The sequence below is a fragment of the Sus scrofa genome, chromosome 6 (assembly GCF_054392235.1).
Source record: "Sus scrofa isolate SSC_HxYL_T2T_F1_AM1 chromosome 6, Sscrofa_HxYL_maternal_Yorkshire_Landrace_v2.0, whole genome shotgun sequence".
NCBI lineage: Eukaryota > Metazoa > Chordata > Mammalia > Artiodactyla > Suidae > Sus > Sus scrofa.
The window spans coordinates 33,248,817-33,272,337 of NC_139388.1; the positions used below are offsets into that span (position 1 = coordinate 33,248,817).

Here is a 23,521-nt window from a genome sequence, read left to right on the forward strand (position 1 = left end):
CTAAATTTAAGTCTTAGTAGGTTGTTTTACACACACACACTATTATTTCTATATAATGCATGTTTTTAAGTATCTTTAGAGAAAAGTTTTTTGACTTTTTGATGAAATCATACTGACTTGAAGGTCATTTTTTTGTAAGAATCACTAGATTACTCTCAATTTTGTTTAGAAAAACATTGAACGTAACTATCCGGATAAAAGAGGCAAATATGAAACTACATAAAATACGAGTTTAAGTTGGTTTTTATATTACAGACGGAAATCACATTGACTCAGGCAAATGGAGAAGCCCCTAGTTTGCTTCTATGATCATACTGTTATTCTGTGTGATCACATCCAAGTTCTTCGTACAAAGGCCTTCTGTAAATTGTACAGAATTGGTTAAATCTCTATCAGTGTATGGAGGCAGCTTGGCAGTGGAACGTGCACATAACGAGGGGTTTAAAAAATTGGGTTCTTGCTCCTTTACTTACCCTCTGATGACCTTGGACAAGTCTAATCATTCTGAACATGAGTTTTCTTTACATGTAAAATGAAAGGATTTAAGCCAGTGACCATAAAAGGTCTCTTCCATTTCCAAAACAGTGATCATAGGTCAACCACTTTCCTCATCTTGAAAATGAACCACCTAAAATCTACCCAGCTTATAAAGCAATTCAGTTGCATAGAGGAGACTCAATGCTATAGATAGAACTTAAGTATTTCTAATAAAAATTCCTGGTTCTCCTCACCACAAAGTTTATATAATGAAGCACAAAGTCAATAAATATTTTAAGTAATTTTTTCTCAACAACTAGGGAAGGAAATCAAATTTTAGTTCTAATTCCTCTTGGTTTGGAATGTGCCTCACATAAAGACCAAACATTTTTAGGGAAATAAAAAATCATGTAAAACTTTCATTTCAATTCATTGAGGGAAGCAAAAACCCCATCTGAACAGAAAGAGAAAGATTTCTTCTATTTTTTTTTCTCTGAGCCAAAATGTTAACACTGTCTGTTCCCTGGACAGAGTTCCTTTGAAGTCAGTAAGGCCTCTATGCAGGCAGGAGGCAGCTGCAGGATGAAAGGGTTTGGCTACTCCTAGCTGTGTGAGATTGGCACTAGACTTTAAATATAACCAAAATAACCATAATGAATTATGAATCAGCAAGTACATTCTGTCGTGAATTAACTTTGTACATGGGAGAGAGTGCTTGACCTCCCAGAGCCTCATTCTCCCCATCTGTAAAATGGAGTGATAACACCGGATTAGAAAAAAGGTCGGGAGATGATAGGTCCACAATGATGTATTTTGCCTTTAAAATTTTGCCATTCTTTCTGCACCTTAAATTTTGTCATCTGTGACTGTAGTTGGAGAAATTGATCTCCGTGGTCTGCAAGGTCTTTCATGCTAAGATATATTTTGAATACAAATAGTTTTTTTTAAACTCTGGTAGTGATGTTTAGTTTTTCCATAATTTATGTAGGAAAAGCTTAAGAATTAGTATTACTGCCAAAATAATATAATTGGCAAATTTTTACTCAGTAAACTATTGTAATGTTTTAAGCAGAGCCTGTTCTGTTCTTTAGTCTGGATTATAGCAATAAATGTTGAAAATTTGGGAAATAGCAAATAGTTCCACTATTCTTAATTAAAATTCTCATTTTTTAAAAGTAAACTTTTCAAAAGAGTATGAATTTTTTTCTGTACCTTTATATCTGGGACTGTTCTCCATTTAAAAAATCTAAATTATTTGCCATGTTTTACCTTAAACTGATGCTTAATTATTTCTATTTTTTAACGTTTTCTATAATGTAACTCCTATAATTAAAAGTGTGTCAAGGAGTTCCCATTGTTGCTCAGCTGGTTTTGAACCTGACTAGTATCCATGAGGATGTGGGTTTAATCCCTGGCCTTGCTTGGTGGTTTAGGGATCTGGCGTTGCTGTGAGCTGTGGTTTAGGTCGAAGATGCCGCTGGGATCCTGTGTTGCTGTGGCCTAGGCCAGAAGCTGCAGCTCCAATTCAACTCCTACCCCAGAACTTCCATGTGCTGCAGGTGCACCCCTTGGGAAAAAAAAAAGTGAGGAGTGGGGAGAATGTCAAAGTTCCCTTGTAGTGCAGTGGGTTAAGGATCTAGCTTTGCCGCAGCTGTGATACAGGTTGGAATTGTGGTGTGGGTTCAATCCATGGCCTGGGAACTTCCACATGCCACGGGTGCAGCCAAAAAAGAAGAGTATGTCTCATTTTTAACAATGGGACCAAGCTTGTAAATTACATGTAACTATATATTTTTTTTAATTATGTTTTAAGTGCAACAGCAAAATGCTTCATTTAAAGGAATCCTATTGATGATCTCATCTTCAACTGCCTTTGTTTAAATATGAATTTTCTTATTGAGGTATATTAAAGTACAGGAAGCATTTTGACTTATGCTCATAGGGCCTATGAATCACACAAATGAAGATAAGTTTTAAAATATAAGGTCAAGGGGTATGAATGAGTAATTTAAAAACCAAAAATCCTTTATAAAATCAAAATTTTAAAACCTTTTTCCTTCATACCTCAGTTTATATCGTAAAGACCTGAATTTTAAAATGTTTGATTCTTTCAGAATTTACTTCAAGAGTTCTAAATCTAAGTTGAATAAAACTGCATCTGGGTAATGGTTTCCATAGTAGCATTTGTTTTTTGTTGTTGTCAGGGTTTTTTTTGTCTTTTTGCCTTTTCTGGGACCGCTCCTGCAGCATATGGAGGTTCCCAGGCTAGGGGTCTAATCAGAGCTGTAACTGCCGACCTATGCCAGAGCCACAGCAACGCGGGATCCGAGCCGCGTCTTCGACCTACACCACAGCTCACGGCAATGCCGGATCCTTAACCCACTGAGCGAGGCCAGGGTTCAAACCCGCAACCTCATGGTTCCTAGTCAGATTCATTAATCACTGAGCCACAATGGGAACTCCCTCCATAGTAGCATTTGTTAAATGACTAATACTTGGTCCTATGTGCTGTGTTTTTTTTTTAATGCCCTTGATGGCTGAGGTCTAACAGTTCCTTTGGGAGTGGATTCTCTGCTTGTAGAGCACATATCTATGAATACTTAAGAAACTTTATTGTATTAAAAATGTCCTGATTATAGCAAATCAAGGGTCCTTCATTTTTAACTTCGCTTCTAGAATCTTATTAATTTATTTTTAGGTATTAAATTCCAAGATACAGATGTAGCAGAAACTCTGCAACCCATGCCTGCTGCAAAATATGGCAACAGTTTACTTGAAGAAGCCAGAGGAGAAATAAGAAATTCGTATGTATTCTTTTTGTGATCATTTTCTTTTTTTTTCTTTTGTTTTGTTTCTCTTTTTTTTTTTTTTTTTTTCTCTCTCTCTCTTTTTTTTCCTTCTCTTCGGCCATGCCCATGGCATGTGGAAGTTCCCAGCCAGGGATCAAACCCATGCCACAGCAGCAACCGAAGTCACAGTGGTGACAACACTAGGTCCTTAACCCTCTGAGCCACAGAGGAACTCCTGTGGTCATTTTAGAACATGGTATATTGATCATGTCTTTTTTGATCCTTCCCTTTCCTTTATTTTAAATAAAATTGCTTTGTGCTTATAATTTGCTTCATTAAAATACAGCTAGATCTGTGAGGTAAGAACAGGTGTTATGTAACATTTCCAGTAAGGTGAGGAAAATGAACAACGTAACCAACTGAATCAATGGAAGTATTTAGAGAACAGACTTCTTTATTATAATTTCCGCCCCCCCCCAAAGCAATGGCCTAAAGCCCAGTCATTCAAAATAGTATAAGCTTTAGAGGCAACATTTTCATTCTCAGAAGAATTACAGGTAGTTTTTTTTAGGTATTAATTAGTCTTTTTGTGGTTTAAAAAAAAAGGAATTGGAAGGAGTGGCTTTAAAGTTTGGAGCTATCAAATACATATGGATTTCAGATTTTGTTTCACTGTGATCCTGCAGTACTGCATTCTTCATCATACTATGGTTTCAGAAAAGTTACTTTTGCCACATTTAGCTTACTTTTCCAGTTAATCAAAGCCTCATGGTGACTCAGTGTCTGTAAGTCACACAAATGAAGATAAGGTTCTTCTACCTTATCTACAAGCCTCCTCCTGGATCATCAAAAAGTGACAATTCTGAATAAGGAAAGAAAACATGAGATAAGGAGAATCATACTTTAGATAGCTGCTTAAGAATAATGTGAGCTGAAGTTTTTTTTTAATATTTTAAATGCCTGTCATAGTAACAATTGCCTGTGAGAGAATAAAACTTAAAAGACTAGACCCTATTACCTGCTAGTTAGCAGAGAAGCCAGGGTTCTGACCAGTTTCCTGAGGCTCATTAATTACAGTGGGAGGTTGCCAGACATGATAGAGGTAAAATATAAGCTTGAGACCATGAAGTTATGTTCTGCAAATTTCTTGGCATTTCTCAATGAAGTGTAATTCGGGTGCTATAGGCAAATGTACATGCGAAAGAACAGAGGCACATAAATTATCTGAAGATGGCCAGATCATAGAGTGCATCATAGGTGACCCAGAAACACTGCACTGAATTAGCCAAAAGTCCACTCCATTGCCTAGGTCATTATTTTCTATAAAGGAAACCTCGAATTCTTCCATATGTACTTCCAAATCCTCACCTTTAATCTGCTAATGTCTCACTGTGTGCAGAGGTACTTAAGCCAAAATTTTTAACTTTTGCTTGTTCTTTACTATGAAGCACTTGCTTTGTACTGATCTTAAATACTGCAGATTTTTCCTCAAACTACAAATTCTTGTAAAGATTCTTTATTTCAGAGAAAATGTTATTCAGTCTCAGAGATGCCGGATAGAAGAGTTGGAGGACTTGACTGAGCTTCTGAAAACCCAGTTGAGGAGAAAAGAAAATGAAGTTGAGTTATCTCTTCTTCAGCTTCGGGAACAGCAGGCTACAGATCAAAGGTATGTTAAAACAGAAATGTCACTTTGATAAGGTCAAAATTAGTTTAAAATAATTTATCATGTTCTATGGAAGGATAAGTCTAGTCGTTTTAAAGATCATGGGAGTTTTTTGTTTGTTTTTTGCTTTTCACGGCCTCACCCACAGCACATGGAAGTTCTCAGGCTAAGGATTGAATCAAAGCTATAGCTGTAGGCCTACACCACAGCCACAGCAATGCAGGATCCAAGCTGTGTCTGCAACCTACACCACAGCTTAAGGCAATGTAGGATCCCCTAGCCACTGATCAAGGCTAGGGATTTAACCCGCATCCTCATGGATACTAGTCATATTAGTTTATGCTGCACTACAACAGGAATCATGTTTTTACTTAACATATTTCATATAAGCTTTCTCTAGACCTACCAACAACTCAAGTCTAAGGGCATTTTTCCTTAAACTACTCTGCCTCATCTAGTTTCCTCTGCTCATTTGCCCCATTTAGCAAGCCTACAGTAAGTTCAGATACTATTTGATTGTATCTACCAAGAAATATGTGACCAGCACTCAGCTGTTGGCCTGCCATGTGAAAAAGTTTTTTTTCAAGCTTAAAAGGTGGTAAGTTCCCTAAGTACACATTTTTTCACCCCATAAAGATGTTACCTCTCCTGGTATTCAAAATTGACATCAGCTTCTGCTGATTGATTGGGTGACAGCAGGCCCCTTCAGTAGTCTCCTTGCTGACTCTTCATTTTTGACATTTGATTATATAGTATTTTCTTTCCCATCCTTCTTTGTCATCTCTTGGTTGCTAATGCCTCTTCTTTCATTTTGTGCCTCCAAGTTGTGCTTCCAAGACTTTATCTTTTTACCATATTCTTTCTTGAATTATTTTCTTCCTGTAGGCCCTTTTTTTTTAATTTGGACCAATCATACCCCAAAGTAGAGTAGAATATTGAAATCCCATGCACTCAGCTTTAACAGTTATCAACATGTTAACCAATCTTGTTTCATCTATCCCTTCACCTTCATTTTCTTTAATTAACTGGCCTCTGCCAGACATCATGTCATCACACCTGTAAATTCTTCAGTATATATCCCTGTCTGATAAGGAAATTTTTTGTCTTTTTGCTGTTTCTTTGGTCCGTTCCTGCGACATATGGAGGTTCCCAGGCTAGGGGTCGAATCGGAGCTGTAGCCACCAGCCTACACCAGAGCCACAGCAACTCGGAATCCGAGCCGCATCTGCTACCTACACCACAGCTCACGGCAACGCCGGATCCTTAACCCACTGAGCAAGGGCAGGGACCGAACCCGCAACCTCATGGTTCCTAGTTGGATTCGTTACCCACTGCGCCACAACGGGAACTCCTGATAAGGAAATTTTTTTAACATAACCATGCTATTATCACACCTAATGATTAACAGCAATTCCTTGATATCATCTAATAACTAGTTCATATTCATGAAGATATCTTTTTTCTTTTTTATTTATGAATTTTATTACATTTATAGTTGTAAAGCAATCATCACAACCCAATTTTATAGCATTTCCATCCCAAAACCACAGCCCATCTGCCCACCCCCCAACCTGTCTCATTTGGAGACCCTAAGTTTTTCAAAGTCTGTGAGTCAGTATTTGTTCTGCAAACAAGTTCATTGTGTCCTTTTTTTAGATTCCACATGTAAGTGATAGCATTTGATGTTGATGTCTCGCTGTCTGACTAACTTCACTTAGCATTATAATTTCTGTGTCCATCCATGTTGCTAAAAATGCTGGTATTTCATTCCTTTTAATGGATGAGTAATATTCCATCATGTACATGTACCACGTATTCTTTATCCACTCCTCTGTCAATCAATAGACATTTAGGTTGTTTCCATGTCTTGGCTATTGTATATAGTGCTGCAATGAACATTGGAGTACATGTATCTTTTCGATTCATGGAAGTAGAAGGAGTAGGATTGCTGGATCAAATGGTAATTCTATTTTTAGTTTTCTGAGGAATCTTAATCCTCTTTTCCACAGTGGTCACACCAGTTTAGAATCCCAGCAACAGTGTAATAGGGTTCCCTTTTCTCCACACCTGCTCCAGCATTTATTGTTTGTAGACTTTTTGACAATGGCCATTCTGGCTGGTGTAAGGTGGTACCTCAGAGTGGTTTTGATTTGCATTTCTCTAATAATGAGTGATGTTGAACATCTTTTCATGTGTTTTTTTGGCCATCTATATGTCTTCTTTGGAGAATTGTCTGTTTAGATCTTCTGCCCATTTTTTGATTGGGTTGTTTGTTTTTTTGGTATGGAGCTGCAGAAGGTGTCTATAAACTTTGGAGGTGAATCCCTTGTCAGTCGATTCATTTGCAAAGATTTTCTCCCATTCTGTGGGTTGTCTTTTCACTTTGTTTAGGGTTTCCTTTGCTGTGCAGAAACTTTTAAGTTTAATTAAGTCCCATTTGGTTTTGTTTTTATTGTCCTTACTCCAGGAGGTGGATCTGAGAAGATATTGCTGTGGTTTATGTCAGAGAGTATTTGGCCTATGTTTTCCTCTAAGAGTTTTATGGTGTCTGGTCTTATATTTAGGTCTTTAATCCATTTTATTTTTGCGTATGGTGTTAGGAAGTGTTCTAATTTCATTCTTTTACATGTGGCTGTCCAGTTTTCCCAGCACCACTTATTGAATAAGCTGTCTTTTCTCCATTGTATATTGTTGCCTCCTTTGTCATAGATTAATTGACTGTAGGTGCCTGAGTTTAATTCTGGGCTTTCTATCCTGTTCCACTGATCTATATTTCTGTCTTTGTGCCAGTACCCATACAGTTTTGATGACTGTAGCTTTGTAGTATAGTTTGAAGTCAGGGCGCCTGATCCCTCCAGCTCCACTTTTCTTTCCCAGAATGGCTATTCATCACTGAATATGGTGATCTTAATAAATTGTCAACAGCTGTACTTAAAATTTTTTGTTTTTGTTTGTTTTTTGTTTTTTGTCTTTTTTTTTAGGGCTGCACCCACGGCATATGGAGGTTCCCAGGTTAGGGGTCGAATCAGAGCAGCAGCTGCCGGCCTACACCACAGCAACAGCAGCGTGGGATCTGAGCTGCATCTGCGACCTACACCACAGCTCACAGCCATGCCAGATCCTTAACCCACTGAGTGAGGCCAGGGATCAAACCCGCAACCTCATGGTTACTAGTCGGGTCCGTTAATCACTGAGCTATAAACTCCTAAAATTTTATCTAAATATAAAAATTCTGCACTTAGGCCAAGCCCAGCCCTCAACAGTTGAGGACAGAGTTATCAGACTACTTTCTCTGTTGTATTTCTTAAATGCCAAAGAGTAAGATGGACCCTGTGTTGGCCATTCCTTCTTCCAAAGGGATGTGATCATCTAAGAAATGGTGTGTTCAGTGATCCAAAGATTCTTCAGTCCTAGGACTAGAACAACAGAAGAACTAGAAGGATAGGCAGGTCCACATATTTTCTACTATAAATCTTGTTGACAGGAAATGTCAGCATATACTCATAGAAGATTTTACCTTAAAAACTAAAGTACATTGTTGTGGCTGTAGTGTAGGCTGGTAGCTACAGCTCCGATTAGACCCCTAGCCTGGGACCTTCCATTTGCTGTGGGTGCTGCCTTAAAAAAACAAAAAAGAAAAAGAAAAAAAGGGAGTTCGCATCATGCCACAGCAGTAATGAACACAGTGAGGATCCATGAGGACAAGGGTTCTATCCCTGACCCCACTCAGTGGGTTAAGGATTTGGCATTGCCGTGAGCTATGGTGTAGGTCGAAGACACAGCTTGTATCTGGCGTTGTTGTGGCTGTGATGTAGGCTGGCAGCTATAGCTCCGATTCGACCCTAGCCCAGGAACTTCCATATGCCGTGGGTGCAGTCCTAAAAACACACACGTAACACACAAAAAAAATTAAACTAAGGCCTTCCTGGGAGGGGGTATATTATTTACTCCATAGCAGTCTATTTTTTGTCACATCCAGAATTAGAAGTAGGGAAAGAATGAGTATTACATGTAAATAAACTTTTGTTACAAAGGCCAAAGAAATAAATCAACTTGTACCCTACCTTATAGATTTTATAAAATGGAAAATTACAGGTTATTTGCTTGGAATGAAGGGTACCTATGGTGAATAACTTATTATTTCTTGAAATACAATTGTTGAAAACTGAAGAAATGACTTTTCAAATAAGGGTCTTCAGGACTTTTTTTCTTATGTGTTTACATATAGCTCAAAATTTTATGTGTAACAGCAATTTTTTGAGACTAATGGAAAACTGTTGAAAAATGTTGGGGAGAATATAAAACTTGGTATAATTTACTGTAGAGAAAAATCACAAAATGGAAAACATATTTAAACTTCTCTTTCACGGATACATTATTTCAGATTTGAAATTCTAGAAGTCTGATCTGAATGTTGGACTCCTTGTTCTCAAACATGAACCTAACGTAGTTGTAATCTTAAGAGTGTGGTGCTTGATATTTATGGCAAAGAGCCTTTTCATAGAATATTACAGAAACTCTTCGTAGTATGTGTTTAATAGACCAGTTTGGTTTGGCATCAGCTCGACATAAACTTTTGGTTATCCAAAGCCCTTAATTGCTTTGAAGTAAAAGCCCAGTGCTGCTCTTTTTTATTAAAATCATGTTTTTTCCTGTTATTGTGGTCTATTTTGGAAGACTGAGTTGTGATTTTTGCATATGTTCTACATAATGCCTCATTAGCAAAAAATCTTGTATCATTTACAAGTAGCCTGAATGTCTGTGTTGTTTTGAACAAAAATCCATATTAAAATTTAAACAATATAAAAATGCACATTTTCTGCTTATTAAAAAGCCCGTCTTAAATTAAATGCAAAACAGTAACCAGTGAACACATGTACATGAACATTAAAATCAGGATGATTTTACCTTTTATTGACTTTTTCAACTCCAAAAATATTTATACTCTTACCAAATGTGTAACCAGTTTGTACTGTTTTCTTAAGTAAATGTTAGGGTGTTTACCTTCTTAATTAAAGATCATGTAAGTGCCATAATGTCCCAGTGGAGGAAATTTAACCCATAAATATTTCAAACGCTCTGACTTGCCGTCTTCCGTTTGGTTGACAGCACACTGTCAAATCTTAAAATACAGAGGCCTTCTGCAGCCACGCAGTATACACAGCAGCTTGGCTTTACAGGCTCCATCTTTCCAGCTAGGCACAGATGCCGATTACTTCCTGGCACTCTTAAGTTCCTCCCCAGCTTTTCACTGTGAAAAATCACAAACCTACAGCAAAGTTGTTAGAATAGTAGTGTGAACACTCACATACCCCACCTCCCCGGCCTTGGCATGTTTATGAATGACACAGCCCAGTCAGGCACAGGCCTGTCTCCTTCCCTCTTCCTCTTCCTCTCGCTCGCTCTCTCTCTCATTCTTTCTCTCTCTCTCCCTCTGAGAGTTAGGTGCACTTATCATGTCACCCTCTCTATACTTGTAAGCACCTCCCAGGAACGAGGACATCCTCCTGCATAGCCACAGTACAGCTGTCACACATTCAGAACATTTCACAATGAAAGGTATAGCTGCATCATCAAAGTACACAGTCCATATTCAAAGTTCCCAGTTGTCCCAATAGTGGCCTTTATAGCTGTTTTTTTTTTTTTTAATGCTATTTTTGTTTTGTTTTGTTTTGCTTTGTTATGATCTCATGTCTAATCAGATGTCATGTATTGTATTTACTTGTCATGTCTTTTAGGTTCACCTTATTCTAAAGTGGTTCCCTAGTCTTTTCCAGGCCGTTTGTGATAGTTGTTTGCAGAATGCCCCTCAATTTGGACTTGTCTGATTGCCCAGCCCCCTAATTTAAAGGGCACATCTGGTTCTCAGACAGAAGGGTAACTGGGGCCAGGAATAACCATGCAAACACATTATTACACCCAGGGAGATTATCTATCATTTTTTAAAAGTACATCCAACAAGTTCTTCCTATTCTTTTCAATACCTTAGAATTTGTCCAGGGAAAAATATCACACTCAAATATTATTTCTTTTATCCCCATGTTTTTTATTACTAATGTTATCTAAAAGGTTTTTGTGATAGCTGCTTGACCTATTTGCCAAGCACTTTATTTAAACCACAGAAATTATCAAAATTAATAGAAATTGGTGTGCTCATGTATATGTGAGAGTGGATAGAAAACTAAAATGTAGGAACATCTCAGAGGAAGAAAGCAACTTAGAAGAGGAGGAAGAATTTTCTCTCTTAGACCTGGCTCCCTCACATATGGACTCTGGTCAATTATTTACTTCTCTAAGCCACAGTTAGCTACCTCCGCTGTGAAATGAAGAGATTGAAGTGAGTAAGTGGTCCCTACCCTTTGAACAACAGCTGCTTTTATCCTCAGGAACCTTATGATTCTGAAAGATTTTTGTCTACTAAGTAAGCAATATGGATTAATTTAATAAATTTGTGCTTTTTTTCCCCCCCATCTAAGACCTATATCACACTAACCATTGCTTCTGATAATTGTCAAACAGACTATATTATTGCACTGCTTTGGCCTAATTCTATCAAAAAGTAAAATCAGTATAAAACTTTTAATTCACTTTTGTAGCTTAATTGCCAGTCATACTTCCCATTGAGCTTTTTGATGTGAATATAGTTCTCAGATTCCCATTACTAGTTAGAGTTTATTAAACTGGATCTTCAAAATGGTTCCCTTAAGAAGATGAGCTGGGATTGGGGTTCTTCCTGTCCCCAAACAGCCCAACAACTGTTTACATGTATCTGCACGTCCATAATCACAAGTGTGGTTATGTACATGTAGAAAGCTCTGCAGAACTGTCTTCCTCCATTACTTGTAGGTGTTGAGCATAAGAAAACACTTAATCTTGAGAGTAAGATTTATATTTTGACCCAACACCACAAGAAAGATGCAATCCAGAGGCAAATAAACATACACAAATTTTTTCCTTTATGCATTCTTAAATCAGAGAGCAGGACTTCCCGTGTGGCTCACAACATAACTACTCGGCGTTGCTTCTACAGTGGCTGTGGCTCGACCCCTGGCCTGGGAACTTCCATATGCCGCAGGTGCGGCCACTTGTTTAAAAAAAAAAAAAAAAATCAGAGAGCATTGTTTTCATCTATGAACTAAAGAGTTTTGAGCAAAGTTGTTACCTTTCATATAGTCTTTGCTATTTTAGTGAAGCTTATTTCTTTTAATTTACTAGCAAACTCCTGTAATCTCATTCAGAAGTGATACATTGGTTGTTATCTGTGTATCCCTAACAAGAGCTATGAATCTATGAATAACCTACGCTTCTTTGTTTGTTTGTTTGTTTGTTTTTCCCCTGCCTGTGACATGTGGAAGTTCCTGGGCCCCAGCAGTCACCTGAGCCACTGCATTGACAATGCCAGGTTCTTAACCCTCTACACCACAAGGGAACTCCTGACCTATACTTCTTTCAACAATATACTTACAGTATGTCTGCCACTGTTAAAAAAAAGAAAAGAAAACGGTTTTTTTTATAATCCTAAGATTGTTTTCAATAAACTTTTACTCAAAAAGAACCTGTTTCTTCTATCTCGTAAATCTCTTACCTAAAAACTTAGGAGAATCATAGCCTAACTTGTATTCTAAAGCCTTCTCCTCTAAATGGTGTTTAGTACTATAACATTTTTGCCTCAAAAAACCAAAGGTTTTTTTTTTTTTTTTAAGCATTTATAGTCCTTACTGCAACAAAGAATGAAATATCAGTCGGGTTTGGGGAAGGTGGCGTGTTGTGTGCTTGGGAAATGAAGTGTAAGAAACTTTCACTGAAGCAAAGATTTTGGCTTCTTAAGCTTTCATATTAGACTATACATTACATAGCACCACTGAAAGTTTTCCCTTCTCCACTATATCTGAGGTTTTAAGTTTCTGAATTTATTATGGCACCCAGTAGCAAAGCTGGAGTCAAGTGTTTTCAAGGCTTCCATTAGAAATTCCTCTTTCAGAGTTTATTGCTTGACTGTTTCAAATTATATGAGAGAAACTTGGCACATAGGTTTCTGAGCTGGATTACTTTTTTCAACATAAAATCTAATTTATTTCAGTTTGTTTTTAATCCTAGAGATGGGCCAACAGCTCTTCTCATAGTTCTAGAAGATTTGATCATAATTCTAAATGGTGTGTCTATTAAAAAAAAAAGAAAAGAAACCACATTTTACAACCTAATTTTTTATAATTTTTTTTTCAAAATCCTTGTTGAAAAATATGAGAAATTTATTTTTACAAAGCCCTTAATTAGTATGCTTGATATCTGTTTGCAGATTATTTCATCATGTGTAATGCAGCATGTATGAATTGGTGCATGACTGTCAGGGTTCATCTGAATGTTTTTACTATGCCTTGTTCTTGCTGTCCAAATGTCATCATCCTGAAGATTTGATGTTCCCTTCATAGTGCATGAGACAGGGTAGAAAATCTTAGGTGAAGGGCACTTAAAATATTACTGATAGAATTAGCACTGTCTCTGTTCTTGAAAGGGAACCAACCTGAGGCCTTGTTCCACATGCAGAGAGGTCTAGGGCAGGCCACTTAGCAATGACTCTAGCTCCCTCTTGCCTCCAACATCCTTCTCACATTCCTTGCACACTTTCATGACATCTCCTTCTCCCCTTCCTCCCCCACACACACCCTCATTCTTTTACTGTATTTCTTCTGTGTTAAAAGTGTTAATTGGCAGATTTGAGACGATTTTTTCATTGTGTACCTTCCCAAAGACCAGACCCCATTCATCACAATATTACTTTCGATTTTTATGTACTATATTATATCATTGACTCAATACTTTTAGCTTAACAGCACATCATCCCTTCCTTCACATTGTTACCATTGAAAATATTCAACGTTGGAGTTCCCGTCGTGGCGCAGGCGCAGCGGTTGACGAATCCGACTAGGAACCATGAGGTTGCGGGTTTGGTCCCTGCCCTTGCTCAGTGGGTTAAGGATCCGGCGTTGCCGTGAGCTGTGGTGTAGGTCGCAGACGCGGCTCGGATCCCGCGTTGCTGTGGCTCTGGCGTAGGCCGGTGGCTACAGCTCCGATTAGACCCCTAGCCTGGGAACCTCCATATGCCACGGGAGTGGCCCCAAAAAATAGCAAAAAGAAAAAAAAAAAGAAAAAGAAAAAAAAAATATTCAACGTTAATAGTGACTGTTATGTGTAGAGCCCCTAAAATTAACACTTTAAAATAATTATCAAAGGCTTGCAGGTGTTGTATTGTCTGTCGGAGAATAGATATTCTCTCTAGCAAACTGACTTCTTATTTAAGTACCACATTGTTATTGCTGTTTTCTGAATACTGCTTCTGCTGTATTTGTGCTTACTGGTTGGGCATCATTAGTATAAAATGCAAAGTCACCTTTCTTGGCAGTATTTTGGAAAGGTTAAACTCCAGGGACTTCAGGAAAATATTGAAGAACGCAACCACCTGTTAGACCACTGAAGGTTTTTGAAAGATACTTACTGGCCTTTGCCTTGCAAAGAAAATTCAAAATTGAAGCCTGCAGTTTCTATGCCCCTATGCAATTGAATGGGTTGTTGGGACTTACTTTTTGTTAATGCCATTAAGTCATAGTTATTCTTCAAACATATCTCATATATAGATCTATATCTTCTTGAAAATATTAACATACTTAAAAACAAGTAAAATGCCAGGTAGAGCTGAAAATCTAAGAAGAGATTTAAAATTATGTGAATAGTATTCTGTCCTCCTGTATCAATAAATGTCACTCACTGTGGAGCAGTTAAACCAGTTGATTCTGGGGAAAACGCATAAATTCTTTTTGGGCTTCTAAACATGAAAAAATATGAATATTTTCTTCAGACTTATTCAAAATATTTTTTTCCTTCAGATTTTTTTTTAAGTGAGTAATAATAATATTGAGGCGCGTACTGGTGACTGGACCGTTGAATATGTGCTCAGAACTACTAGATAACATGTTTTAGACACATAATTATTTTAACATTGTGTTAAGACTGTACCCTGGGCAAGATCCAGTTTCTTGGACTTGTTTATCTTCTGTGTGAGGACAACTAACTGTCCGATGCCAAAATACAATGAACTTTCAAATATCAAAGAAGAAAATTAAGTATTTCAAGTCCTCAGCTGGTTTACAGATGTGTGAGCTTTGTAGTCCATTTTCTGGTTCCAGTAGGGCATTGTGACAATTTTTCCAATATGTGTATACTAGATAAGTTTTGGAAGTAAAATTACTTACTTTAAATATTGAAATAATTTTCTGAACTTAAAGTTTTTGTGTTTATTTTTCTTTAAAAAAATGAAGTCTGAAATCAAGCTTTACAATTTTTAAAATGCTTTGAATGTAAAACATTAAATTAAGGAACCTTTCTCTGTCAGGAAAACAAATGCCTTTTGAAAACAGGTATTCATTTAGATCTATGATTAACCTTTAACAAGATCTTCCTGTTAAATTCTACATTGGCTTTAATCTCAGTAGGAAAAATACAAACTAGTATTGCAGCATATAGAGTTTCTCTATACCCTGTGGATGTTAAGTGATCTCTTACAGCTAAAGGCACATCTGCAACATATTTAAATGCCAGCTTTGGGCATTATTAGTATAAAATGCTAAGTCACTTTTTTTGGAAATATTTTGAAAAGTCTGAACTCCAGGAGGAAACGCCAATAAATGGTAATCTTACGATACCATTTGTTTCAAGGGAGTGGTGGAGGATGAGCAGCTGAATTGCATATTTTTCATTTTGTGAATAATAGTGTGATAGTCCTCCTCAAAATGTCCCTGAAATTTGGTGGTGGAATGACGGCTCTGCTAAAAGACTGTCCTTTTGCACCATCTTTCCAGACACTGTAAAAGATTTTAAATTCATATTATCAGTCATGGTAGAAGTGGCACACATCATCACATTTGGGACTCCCTTTAAACTCTGAGAGTCTGTGAGTTTATGGAAGGTCAAGAATGAATATTTGTCGATTTTAAATAATAAATCTATCCTAAGTATATAATAAACTAAAAACCTCAGTGACTGATATCCAAGTGTGTAAATTTTTTTCTAAGTAGCATTCAATGAAAAACTAGTCCCACCACAGATTTTTTTTTTCCTTTTGTCTTGCATATTTTATTCTCTTTCTCTCTCTTTTTCTTAAATACATCATTGAAGGTCAAACATTCGGGACAACGTAGAAATGATTAAGCTTCATAAGCAACTAGTGGAGAAAAGCAATGCTCTTTCAGTAATGGAAGGAAAATTTATTCAGCTTCAAGAGGTAATGTGATAATTTATTTTATTATGATGATACATATATAAAGGTTTGAAAGTAGTATTCAAGGTTTTTTTTTAGTAGAATAGTCTAACACTAGAAAGTAATATTAAAGTTTTTAATGTTATCTTTATTCTTAAGTGTGTATAATTTTACTTCCTATGTCGTCAGTTATTTATAACATAACTAAAGAAATAACTAGCTGCTTGGACTTTATACCTATCTGTGTCATCTTAAAATAAATAAGCACATTTATCATAAATCATCTCAAGATGATTTATATTTAACTCCTTTTATCTGAAATCATATGGGCACGTAGCACTGAAGGTTTGGATGTATTTGCATATAACTTCAGTTGGAAAGCATTTATGAAATATCCAAGATAGATCAATGTTATGAATAGGACAATAATCAGGGTTTGTTAAATCTTTTTTGACATGTGTTATTTTTTCTATTGTCACTGCCAGTATCAGAAAATATTTGAATACCCATCATGCCTATTGTCAGCATATTTATTTTCAATCCTAAACTTTCAGGTTGGCAATACTTGGGACCCTTATCCCCGTGGTTGTTTTAACAAGGACTGTGGCCCCACAGAAATGTGCCATCAGAGGGCTCCTATTTATTGGCACTGCATAATTAACAATAGGTTCTGGAATTAATGAACTCCAAAACATTCCAGATGAGCAGAATTCATATTAAGCAGTACTTTCTTTGAAGTCCTGAAACAAGGAAAGTAGTAAATTGATGCAAAGCATAGGGTCATCTGTAGCCTAAATTCACTATTGAATTAGATAAATATTTTTAAACTATACTCTGGGTAGCGTTTTCCAAGCTGCAGGAACCTCCTCAATGTCAAGTAATGCACCACCTTCCACATAAATATGAACATTTATAAAAGAGAGATTAATTAGAGAGTGGGAATGATAGTTCTATCTGCAGATAGATAGAAGAGGGAGATTAAACATACATTTGGTTGAAAGCCATTTCTAAAGGAATGAAGTAAGAAGGGAATTAAAAAGTGATTTGGGGGAGTTCCTGTCATGGCTCAGCAGAAACAAATCGCAAGCATCCATGGGGACGCAGGTTCGATCCCTGGCCTTGGTCAGTGGGGTAAGGATCCGGCGTTGCCATGAGCCATGGTGTAGGTCGCAGATGGGGCTCAGATCTGGTGTGGCTGTGGCTGTGGTGTAGGCCGGCAGCTACAGCTCCAATTTGACCCCTAGCCTAGGAACCCCTATATGCCATGGGGGCAGCCCTGAAAAGCAAATAAATAAATAAATAAATAAAATGTGACTTTGCATTCTTTTATCACTTTGACTTTGGATTTTCGTTTAACATTTATTCCAGGTATTTGTTTAAATACCACAAATAACAAGTGTCTTTGATGACGCAGTAGCTCTTTTGGGATTAACAGTGAGTAGAGATTTGAGAGGTTCAGGCAAACAACTTCAGAGAGGTAGGAAGCCCAGGGAAAGCTGGTTAAAGATAGTGTCCTATAATAATCCCAAAATAAATAAAAATGGACTCAAGTAGCTCCACAGCCATGTTTCTTTTAAACAATTGAAGGAACCTCTGTAGAATGTTAGTGATTTTAAATAGCAGATAAGGCATTATTTTGTTATGGTCATATAGACTCTATGCAAAGACTTTATTTAGCGTAATCACCTTTTTTATTTCTAAAAGTATGTGGTCTGTAAGTATATACTATTGAATTTAAAGCATATTCATAAATAGGTCAATTTTTTAAATTAAGAAAACTTCAGTAACTATTTTCCCGAATTGAAATGTTTAACTGAATTGTATTAAAGTTAGAAGTTAACCTTCCAGGCTGTTTATATGGTATGGTGACAGATCTTTTCAGTTGGATATCTGTGGTCGGTATTTATTTTTAACCTATGCTGCAACCTTTTTAGACAGCATGTCCAACCACCGTAGCCACAGCAAAAAGAAAAAAAAATTATTTGCTAAAATTAAGTTACTCACTGGTCACTATCAATCAAAAAGCTAGGAAGAAATAAAGGACAAAAGCAGTCTGCGTTATATGACTCTGTGCTAAAATACTTTCTTCCTCATGATACACTTGGGTCAAGAGTGTCTCCCATGGAGGCATTATACATTGTATAATAAAACCTTAATTCACCAGCACTTATATATTGTGAGGTAAAGAATAACTGTATAACATGAACTTCAGGAGGGAATTCATTTATGGAATGATATTCATTCAAAGCAGAATCCAAAAAGTTTGGAAAGGATTTTCTTTTTGTTTTTCAGAAGCAAAAAACTCTCAGGATCAGCCATGATGCCTTGATGGCAAATGGAGATGAGCTAAATAAGCAACTCAAAGAGCAGCGTTTAAAATGCTGCAATCTTGAGAAACAATTACGTTCCGTGACATTTTCTGAAAGAAGAGTAGAAGAGGTAAGCTCCCAAAGAGTTGAGCCATCCGTTGCATTAAAACTTCTCTGTAACTGTTCTGAAAAAGTAAAATGGAGACATTTCAAATATTATATTGATTTAAAAGTCCTAGACTACATGCATGGCACTTTGAGCCCAGCAAAATATATGTGATATGTGCCTAGAGAATCAGTACTTAAAAATAGTTTCAAATGTGCTGAGTCCCACTATTTATCTAAAGGATTAAGGATCCTTGAGGAAAAAAAGAACCTATAACATTTTTAAACAAATACCACATTACCTGTGGAACTTAACTGTCTCAACCTTAACAGCTTATTAGTCCTTTGAGATGTCAAGACAATTAAAGGAATATATCTGTTTCTATGGAGAAGGATGTTCTGCTCTCCAACATCAGCAATTTTGAGAAAAAAAAAATTTCTAAGAAATTGTTTGAAAACTCATCTCCCTATTTATGTTGCTTTTCGTGTCTCCAGCTAGCACGATCTTTTTCTGTAGTCTTTTAAACTTGTCCTTAAAGACAATGGAAATGCAGTGAGATGCCCACATTCTATTCTCATCTTGGAAGAGTCTTTTACACTTTCTCACACTAGCATCAAAAGAGAATTTTGAGAATGGAATGAATTTTAAGATTACTCTGATCCATGGGAAAAGGTTATAACAACAAAATATATAGGTGAATGACTCTTAAACATAGATGCTAGAAATAAATACAGAAGGCTACATTTTAGTCATAACGATATAATTATTACCCCAAATTTATTTCTAAAATAGTATTGTTATTGGGCTGAAACAAGGTATATAATTTTATTTGTTTATTCATTTAAAGGATGTGGTTCTTTGTAAATTCCAGGTAACATGAGAAATTGTCTTCAGAGTAAATAGAGGTTGACACAATTTGTTCGAACCATGATCCTAAAGAAAAGTTAATGCTTTTAATTTGAGGGGCCAATTGGAAATTAATACAAAATGAATATATTGATGGAATTCACCAGAGAGCAAAGTAAAGAAACATTATGTTTCCCCAGACTTAACAGCAAGTTTTTAACACATTCTTTATTGAGTTTTGGTACATACTGCCATAAAGCAGCACATACGTTCCTACTAAATTTAAACAGAAATATTAATTTCATGTTTACTCAGCAACTTGGAAAAAATCAATGCTAAATTAAATACAGACAATGTAAATGGACTAGTTCACAGCTGCAATTTAGAAATCAAGACTGACACATGTTAGCCTCCTCGCATATTTTTTTAAAAACCCCGCATGATTTTTTACACCTGATGTGTGATTTTCTTCTCATTTCAGCTGCAGGATAGAATTAATGATTTAGAAAAGGAACGGGAACTTTTAAAGGAAAACTATGATAAACTTTATAACAGGTAAATCATGATTTCACATGCTGTCTCCTCTTATTTGAGATCTCCTCAAAGCATTGGATGTCAGACTAACATTGATTAAGGAATTAGCAACAGATGATCGCAGGAAGTCTACATATATATTATCAAAGAAAAGTAAGCTTTTTTGTTTTGGGTTTTTTTTTGTTTGTTTGTTTGTTTGTTTTCATTTTAGGGCCGCTCTTGTGGCTTATGGAAGTTCCCAGGCTAGGAGTTGAACCAGAGCTACAGCTGCTGGCCACAGCCACAGCCACAGCAGCTTGGGAATCTAAGCTAAGTCTGCAGCCTTCACCACAGCTCACAGCAACACCGGATCCCTGACCCACTCAGGGCAGGGGTCGAACCCACACCCTCATGGATACTATTTGGATTCTTAACCTGCTGCACCACAACAGGAACTCCCCAAAGTAAGCTTTTTTTGAGGCATCGGTATAAGTCCTTTTACCTGTGCCGCAGTCTGTTTTACTAAGAAAACCATGTCACTATGTTGCCAATAACAACTGCTGTCTTTCATTGAACACAAACTGTAAGCTAGGAGGCATTATGCTAAATACTACATACATTGTTATAATTCTGACAACTCAGAAATGTAGGTATTATACATGACCTTTCTGCAGGCAATGAAAATAAAACAGAATTAAGTAAATTTGCCTATGTTCTTAAAGCTGGAAGTAGTAGAGCTTGTATTTGAACCTCTTTTGGTCTCTCCAAGCATTTGTTTCTTCCACTGTGCTACCCAGCCTACTAGCTGAGTGATTCTGTTGGCAGAAAGCAAAGGTGTTCACCTAACAATTGTTTGTTTCTTAAAAAGAGAAACACAAGTATCTTTAAGATAAATTTTAAAGAGCTGCTTCACTTTTCTTTTTTTACCTCCTTCATATTTATGGTATTTTAAAAAATTAATCTCTTCTGATAATGTTAGAAACAATATCCTACCCCATGGCTGAGTTTACTTAAGTGATACAGATATGTGTGTGTGTGTAAATCTTTTCAGTGTATGATAGTGATAAATGATAAATACAGGTTTACGTGACAGTAACATATATATATGGAAATATATATGTGAGAGCTGGATGGTCATCAGTTGCTTCTAATCATATTCTGAAACATAAGAAAATAGTCATCTGATCTACAGGTATATCTTTAATTTTTTTTTAATTGTCTTATGTTTGGTATGTTTTGTAAACTAAATTTACGCTTTATAAATTGAACAAATCGTACCTAAAGAAGGTAGGCAGAGGCTTTTATCCTGGTTTACTTTGAAAAGATAACTAAATTAAGCATCATTCCAGTGGTCTGTATCATCCATGTTGCCAATACCAGCCAGGATGATCTTTCTTTGCACAGTAGTTTATTATATTAAGGGTTACAAATATCAGGTTCAGGACCCCTAGCCTGGGAACCTCCATATGCCACGGGAGCAGCCCAAGAAATGGCAAAAAAAAAAAAAATCGGGTTCAGACATAGGTTAAAGTAGCATCTGGGGCTCTCCAGCAAAGATATGCTGGCTGAAATTTTTTATGCAGAATTTACCTTGGACCTCCTTCCAGATCATTTGGCCCTGGTGCTTTGTTCTGGTCTCTCTCTTATCAGCCCTGATTAATTTTACCTAAAGCATTTATTATGCCTCCTGTTTTAGAGTATTTCCATCTCTGTAGATTAGAGCCTAGGTTTATATTGATATATACCTACGTTTTCAGTAGTGTGTGTTTGAAAATTTTAAATTCCATCATATTAATCATACAACCACCATATTATATGACAGAAAATAATGTTATCTCCATACCTTGTAAATGAGGAAATTGAGACTTGCACGGAGTCACACAGCATTGTTGAGACTCTAGTACAGACTAAAACTCAATTCTTTTGACTCTTAAAACTTGAAATTTTTCACCTGTGTGTCACTATCGCTCGGATTTTAACTGCAGTGGAAAATGTGTATGTGAAAGGGAAACATTCATGGGGTAACAGAACTGTCATACATTTAGAAGTTTTTATTGATTTAATACTTAATTTCAATATCTTGTAATTCTAAATAATTTAACATGGTCTTAATACATGAAAATAAGTGCCCTTTGGCCATTACTCATACATTTCTACTTGCCCCCCAATTTGAGGATTAATTGAACATACTCTCTTGTAATTAAAAAAAAATTAAGCTTAGGTGGGAGTAATGCATAAATGAAATTTTAAGAAACATATTTTTCTCATATTTACCACCATAAAACTTTACCTTTACATATTAGAAGATGATCTAAGAGCATGGGTCTGACTTTGAAGGGTGTTTTTTTTTTTTTAATGTTTGATGCTTGAGAAACCTTTTTTTTTTTTTTCCCTGTCACATTAAAAGCAGACTTTTTTATGCTGCTTACCCTTGAGTTTTATGTGAGGTGTATGGAAGTAAATGTGTATAATGAGTGTCAAAACATTTGTCAAAAAAAATGTCACTTAGGCATAAAACCCAGCAAGCATACATGATAGTAAATAGAACTATAAAATTCTCTAAAACAGTTTTAAACACATAATATGTTTTCAGAAGCATGGTTGGAAAAACTTTACAAAAATCAACATCCTCCCCAAGATTCTTTATAGCTCTTGTGTTTCATGGCAGTGTTATTAATCATTGCCAATAACTAATGCTCATCACAAACTACATGTATTCCCTATTTGGTTAGTCATAGTGATAGCATGTTTTCAAAAGAAGAGCATTTGTTTGTTATTCAACATTGGCTAGTTTTCAGGAGAGAAATGTGATTTGCAGATTGCACTCTCATCTTCCTTTTTCAAACAGTATTTTGAATGTGTTTATTACTTGACAGATGACATATTAGAGAATCATCTGGTAAGATAAAATCCTCATGTTAGTATTTGGTATGAGCCTTCTTTAATAAGTTAAAACATTTTTGATACAGTGCCAAGACCTAACTGTAACTTTAAGAAATGTTTGTTTTAAAAGTTCACAATAAGTTTTTTGCAATTAAATCTACTTGGTCAGAGAGAAATTCTGTACTATACTGTACAGAGAGCTTTGTCCCATTTTGGAATTAGTATAGAGTTTTAGGGGGATATGGCAGATGAAGGCAACAGTCCTTCTACCGTAATGTATACCAGTAATCTGGAAAACAGTAGAACATAGGTTTCACCAGCCCTCTGAAACCTTCCCACCTGTCCTCCCCAGATCCCCCAACAGCAGCCAGTTCAGGTTCAGTCAGTTTGAGTTTGACTCCAAAGACCCTTTTAAAGATAATTTTAGGGTATTAATTCCCTGACAGACAGTAATCTAATGCATTTTTTTAAAAAAGAGTTGGTTCAGTTTTTAAAGATGCCAGTAACCATTTTAAGACTTGGTTGACTCAAGTTTTTACTAACTACGTGAAAGTCATGTAATATCCAAAATTTAAAGGGAGCACTGCTGACCAGCCATGGACTTTCTGTGCCCCATTTCTGTAAAGCAAACACCTGTGACCTGCAGTCTTCTAGGAAAGGAAGCTCATATGATCCTAATTG

General features: G+C 36.4%; 1 protein-coding gene across 10 annotated transcripts in view; it reads left to right on the top strand.

Annotated features, from left to right (window-relative positions):
• Window positions 1-23,521, top strand: part of RPGRIP1L (RPGRIP1 like) — a 343,331-nt gene that overhangs the window by 8,191 nt on the left and 311,619 nt on the right. For 7 of the 10 annotated variants that reach the window (XR_014805894.1, XR_014805895.1, XR_014805896.1 and 4 more), the window contains exons 5-9: window positions 3,176-3,281; window positions 4,792-4,935; window positions 16,102-16,207; window positions 18,476-18,622; window positions 19,926-19,999. Coding sequence is in view for 5 of the 10 variants with exons in the window: in XM_021097099.2 (XP_020952758.1) it covers window positions 3,176-3,281; window positions 4,792-4,935; window positions 16,102-16,207; window positions 18,476-18,622; window positions 19,926-19,999 (577 nt within the window). In the remaining 5 variants the exon portion in view is untranslated. Of the gene's footprint in view, window positions 1-3,175; window positions 3,282-4,777; window positions 4,936-16,101; window positions 16,208-18,475; window positions 18,623-19,925; window positions 20,000-23,521 lie in introns of all 10 variants that reach the window. The other 3 variants (XM_084960288.1, XM_084960292.1, XM_084960290.1) reach the window with 1 other exon arrangement.